The following is a 5,455-nucleotide window of genomic DNA, read 5'->3' on the forward strand; positions in this document are numbered from 1 at the left end:
CCTATATAATAAACCCACCTTTGATAACACTCTTTATATAATAACACACAACATAAAGAAACAGGCTAATCATACACGTATGGTTTCCTAATCTAGACTTGGTTCCTTTTCAACAGGGGTGTGCAGAAAAGCGAATTAACCGACCCAGAACCGAATTAATAGATGGAACCAAACTGATATAACTGAACCTTACCAAAAACTAGTGGGTTAGTTTAATGATTTTCTGAAAACCGACAATAGCAGGTCAGTTATGATTAACAACGTTTCCATACCCACCAAAACCAAACCGAACCAATTTATGTATTTCGAATTAGTATCTTCTTCTATAAGCTCTCTTTTAATGTGGACGTGCTTTAATAAGTGAGAATATTATCTCTTCTTTACTAAGGTTTCATGTCACATAAGAATCTTTCAAAAAAATTTGAGAAATTTCCAAGAAGTTGTAAGCTGTAAAAACATTGGTTGCATTGAGGCACGTTGCATGCTTCTAGTTGTAGTGAGGCATGATAAGCTCTTGATGTGAACACCAACTAACTTGGATCTTTTTTAAGTTGACTTTTTTATTTATACTCTTTCATACGTATAGGTATAACCATATATTAATTTTATAAAAAATGCTCTTGTTCTCTGGCTCTACTTAACCGCTGCCCCCGTCTTCCCTGCAGCTAGTTTGAGTTCCACCCTACCCCCTTTTGACTTTTATACTCATGGAAGGTGATACCGGAGTTACTGACAACGGTGGCGCTGCTCCTAAAACCATTCTATCTCCTCCACAACAGTCTTCTTCATGGAGGCTCAACATCGACCGCTTTCGTCTTCCAGAACCTTCTAATTCTAACTCTACTGATCGGTTTTCGGGTTTCCGTCGTCTCTTCCGCCCTTTTCCAAGTAATATTACTTCATTTATCTCTACTTATTTATTCATATAAAAAAATATCACACTAGACAATATATGATCAATGCATGTCACTAGTAAAATGAGTATTAGTGACGGACAGTTATCGGAAATCCATTGGTGAAAGTGGTTACTGACGAGAATCCGTCAGCAATCCCTAGATATTCACTTGAATTTTAGCTGATTAACACCTGAAAAACCCGGGTGGTAATCTTATTGGAGCTATCCTAGATTACTGACGGAATCTTGGGCAAGGGTGCTGCTAAATGCCCACCCCTCCCCTCACATACTTACGGGTAAGGCCCACACTTTTTCTTGGAGGGTGGGGGTTGCAACTAGTAATGACCCAATACTATAGAGCTATTTTTAACAAACAGTTGATTTTTTTTTTTTTTTTTTTTTTGGTTTTTATCATAATTTTGTCAATGATACTCATTTGTTTAGGAGTGTGCTTATTGTCGTTGGTATAGGCGAGTTGTTTCGTTTATTACTTAAATCCCCAAATCACAGACATGTATATTTCAAGGCAAGGGTCAAATAACATTCCGACGTGTAAATTTCAGGGAAGCGTGGAAAGGTACGGGAGTACTACAAGAAGCAGGAACGATTGTTAGCAGGATTCAATGAGATGGAAACAATCAATGAATCCGGATGTTTACCTGAAAGCTTAACTGAGGTGGGTTGCTACTAGTATAGTCTACGGGTGCAAACGAGCCGAGCCGAACCCGAGCTCGGCCAGGCTCGAGCTCAAGCTCGATTAACTTATGAGAGCTCAGGCTCGAGCTCGGCTCGTTTGTATTTTATCAAGCTCGAGCTCGGCTCGTTTGTATTTTATCAAGCTCGAGCTCGGCTCGGGCTCGGCTCGTTTATTATCTATTAATTAGTATATTAAATAAAAATAACATAAATAATAGACTTTTTAGGCTTGTGAGCTCGATAAGTAAAGCTCGGGCTCGTTTACTAAATAAGCTTATTTTTAGGTTCGAGGTCGGCTTGTAAACAAGTTTAAATAAGCTCGGCTCGACTCGGCTCGTTTACACTAAGGCTCGATAAGGCTCGACGAGCCTAACGAGCTCACATGTGAGGCTCGAGCTCGGGCTCGATAAACAAACGAGCTTTGTTTTGAGGCTCAAGCTCGGCTCGGCTCGATAAGGCTTGACTCGTTTCGAGCTTTTTCTCGAGCCGATCTCGGGTAGCTCGCGAGCCGCTCGGCTCATTTGCACCCCTACTAGTATAGTTGTATTAGTTGGTGAATCGATTGTTCATTTTGTCTAATTTTTTTTTTTTTTTTTTTTTTTTTTTTTTTTTTTTTTGCAGGATGAAATGGAGAATCTGGCTAAGAGCGAGAGAATGGCGATCACAGTGTCGAATGTGGCTAACTTGGTTCTTTTCATAGCAAAAGTATATGCTTCTTTAGAGAGCAGATCATTAGCTGTCATTGCTTCAACCTTGGATTCACTTTTGGACTTGTTATCAGGGTTTATTTTATGGTTTACTTCATATGCCATGAGATATCCGAATCAGTTTCATTATCCGATAGGGAAGAACAGGATGCAGCCTGTTGTAAGCTCTTCAATATTTCAAATCACTCTGTTCATCATCATGTTATAATAAAAAGAGTAAACCTCAATTTTCGTCCATGTGGTTTGCTGATTTTAACACTCTAAGTCAAATAGTTTAAAAATTGCATTTATCGTCCATTAGTTTGCTGATTTTAATAGTTTCAGTCCACTGGTTTGCTGATTTTAACAGGTTCAGTCCACACCACTAACACTGGTGTGGACTGAAACTGTTAAATCTAACACTAGTGTGGACTGAAACTGTTAAAATCAGCAAACTAATGGATGATAAATGCAATTTTTAAACTATTAGACTGAAAGTGTTAAAATCAGCAAACCACAGGGATGAAAATTGAGGTTTACTCTAATAAAAAAGTGCATATGTAGAAACTAATTATGTTGGATTGCAGGGCATTGTTGTGTTTGCATCAGTAATGGGAACTCTTGGATTCCAGATATTGCTAGAGTCTGGTAGGCAACTTATTGCCAAGGTATGCCATCGATTAAATCGTGTATATCATTATTTTATTAACCAGGAAAACCTGTTAGGGAAAACTCATGGGCCCCACCAATACACTGTTAAACAGTGAGACCGGTGTGGTCTTCAAGGGGTTAAGGAAGGAAACTCATGGGCCCCACCAATATCCTGTTAAATAGTGGGACGGTAGGATTTTTAATGGGGTTAAGAAAGGAAACCGGTGAAAGCTAGATTATAAACTAAGATCTCTAGATATAGGGGATCAGGCGCTTATCAATGTGCCACCTTGTCAAGGGTTTTGTTTTTTTTTCATCAAGCTTGATTTTTTTTTTATATGAACTTTGGATTGTTTCAGACTCACCCTGACACGAATAAATATAATGAAGAATGGGTGATTGGCATCATGGTAAGCGTGACCGTGGTGAAGTTTATATTGATGGTCTATTGCAGGAGATTCAAAAATGAAATCGTTAGGGCGTATGCTCAAGATCATTTCTTTGATGTTATCACCAATTCCATAGGATTAGCTTCAACTGTCTTAGCCGTTCGCTACAAGTGGTGGATTGACCCTGTGGGAGCTATTGTGGTTAGTATGATATACTCCACAAACACAAGTAGTTAACAACTTAATTGTTTAAGTGCGTTATTAAATCACATTTATTTGCAGATAGCACTTTATACAATCAGCACATGGGCGAGGACGGTCATGGAGAACGTGAGGTCGTTAATAGGGAGATCGGCCCCACCAGATTTCCTAGCGAAACTGACTTATTTGGTATGGAACCACCATAAGGAAATAAAGCATATTGACACAGTGAGAGCATACACATTTGGTTCTCAGTATTTTGTGGAGGTAGATATTGTGTTGCCAGAAGATATGCCACTCGGCCAAGCTCATAATATCGGTGAAATGCTACAAGAAAAGCTTGAACAACTGGCAGAAGTCGAGCGAGCCTTTGTTCATGTCGACTTTGAATTTAGTCACAGACCTGAACACAAAGCCAAGGTCTAACCTTCTATCATTTAACACTTCTTTTTTGTTTCAGCTAAATAAACAAACAAGCTTTGTGAACAATTTTTCTATGACCATTTTAGGATTGTAATTTGTTGTCTAGTTGTATTGGTTTAGAATTTGGCAGATATATCGAATTTGAGTGGATTCTTGTGGTGATGTACTGATGTCGATTAAGTTTTCTTTTATATTGATTGATTTCTTTGTTGATGTTCACTATTACTCTTTTGTTAACAATAAACCATTCTATACAACTCAAAGTGACTGCAAGTTATAAGTAGATGGGTAGTTGTGTACTATGACAAAACATCCTACTTTTTTCAATATAAGTTGAAAACCGATGATCTCTGATTGTTAATCTACAGCATTTTTATCTATAGATAAATTGGAGGTAACCACTTCACTAGTTAAAATGAAAAGAAACTATTATCACTTTTATCTATTTTTAAATGGGAGATAAGTCAGATAACTACTTCACTAGTTAAAATGGAAAAAATATTATTATAGTCATAAAAAGGTCAAACATAACACAACAAATTATGAACAACTTGAATAACATATATATTACTAAATCTTTAATAAAAAGAGATGAATTTTGGGGTTTCAGATTGATGATCCATAGATATTGGGTGATACACCCGGCCAAAGCAATGAAGAGTGTTCTACAAGACTAACAAACCATCATCTTCGTTTGAATTGAGAAGATCTCTCTCTATAACTGTGCTCAATAATAAATATTGGTTTGTTAAGAGTATGTAAAAGGGTAGAGTTGGCAGTCTATATCAATTTTCAATTGTGTACACACACTTATCTCTTAGGGTGATGTGACATTATCGACGTCAAACCATGTATCCATCGAGAGCCTCTTGGCATGGATCATGTTTTTCACCATTAAGTGATCACCATGCAACATTTAAGTGGTCATCATGGACATTAACGAGGATCATGAGTACGTTACCGACTCACACATATATCTCACCTTCTTAACATGTTATGCTCTATAGATAGATAATTATGCCGGTGTCATAGCTCAGTAACAAGTGTATGTAAGGTTCTGACCGTGAGTGTCCATAGATCCTTAAGAATGGTAAGTAGGGAGTCGGGTCTCAAGGTTTTTTTTTTTGAATTCTACAATTTTGCTAAGCCATGGCTCTGGATATATACGTAATGATTTGGGTTCGTAGCGTGTAGGGTCAGAGACCCATGGGGTCGACACTATAAGAGCATTCCCATCCAGTCCATCATATGTAGTGTGTGGGGTTTTTAAAATGTAAAGAGTATAAAAAGTGGTTGTGAGTGAAGGAGAGAGAAAATATTACTGTTCATCTGTATATTTGGGGGGACACTGTTCACCCACTATAAGGGGACTAGGGGTGGAATCACTAGTGATGGATTCCATCACTCCCACTATCCAATCAGGAAATGCCATGTAATCAACCATATTTCCATCACTAGTGATAGAAATGGACTAGGGGTGGAATCACTAGTGATGGGTATTCTATCACTCCCTC

General features: G+C 38.0%; 1 protein-coding gene across 1 annotated transcript; it reads left to right on the forward strand.

The window, feature by feature from the left end:
• The first annotated feature begins 468 nt into the window (after positions 1-468).
• On the forward strand, positions 469-4,154 carry LOC110929807 (metal tolerance protein 10). The gene is made up of 6 exons (XM_022172992.2): positions 469-888; positions 1,459-1,571; positions 2,213-2,458; positions 2,865-2,945; positions 3,288-3,518; positions 3,600-4,154. Exons 1-6 carry the CDS (start codon positions 708-710, stop codon positions 3,942-3,944), a joined length of 1,197 nt encoding a protein of 398 aa, XP_022028684.1. The 5' UTR covers positions 469-707; the 3' UTR covers positions 3,945-4,154.
• The last annotated feature ends 1,301 nt before the right edge of the window (positions 4,155-5,455 follow it).

The sequence above is a fragment of the Helianthus annuus genome, chromosome 3, assembly GCF_002127325.2.
Source record: "Helianthus annuus cultivar XRQ/B chromosome 3, HanXRQr2.0-SUNRISE, whole genome shotgun sequence".
In the NCBI taxonomy this organism is placed as follows: domain Eukaryota; kingdom Viridiplantae; phylum Streptophyta; class Magnoliopsida; order Asterales; family Asteraceae; genus Helianthus; species Helianthus annuus.

Excerpts from the sequence above, each read along its gene's own strand:
- LOC110929807 (XM_022172992.2), top strand. The coding sequence starts at position 708 with ATGGAAGGTGATACCGGAGTTACTGACAACGGTGGCGCTGCTCCTAAA. Across the intron at positions 889-1,458 it reads TCTCTTCCGCCCTTTTCCAA|GGAAGCGTGGAAAGGTACGG; the intron begins GTAATATTACTT and ends TGTAAATTTCAG. Across the intron at positions 2,459-2,864 it reads AGAACAGGATGCAGCCTGTT|GGCATTGTTGTGTTTGCATC; the intron begins GTAAGCTCTTCA and ends GTTGGATTGCAG.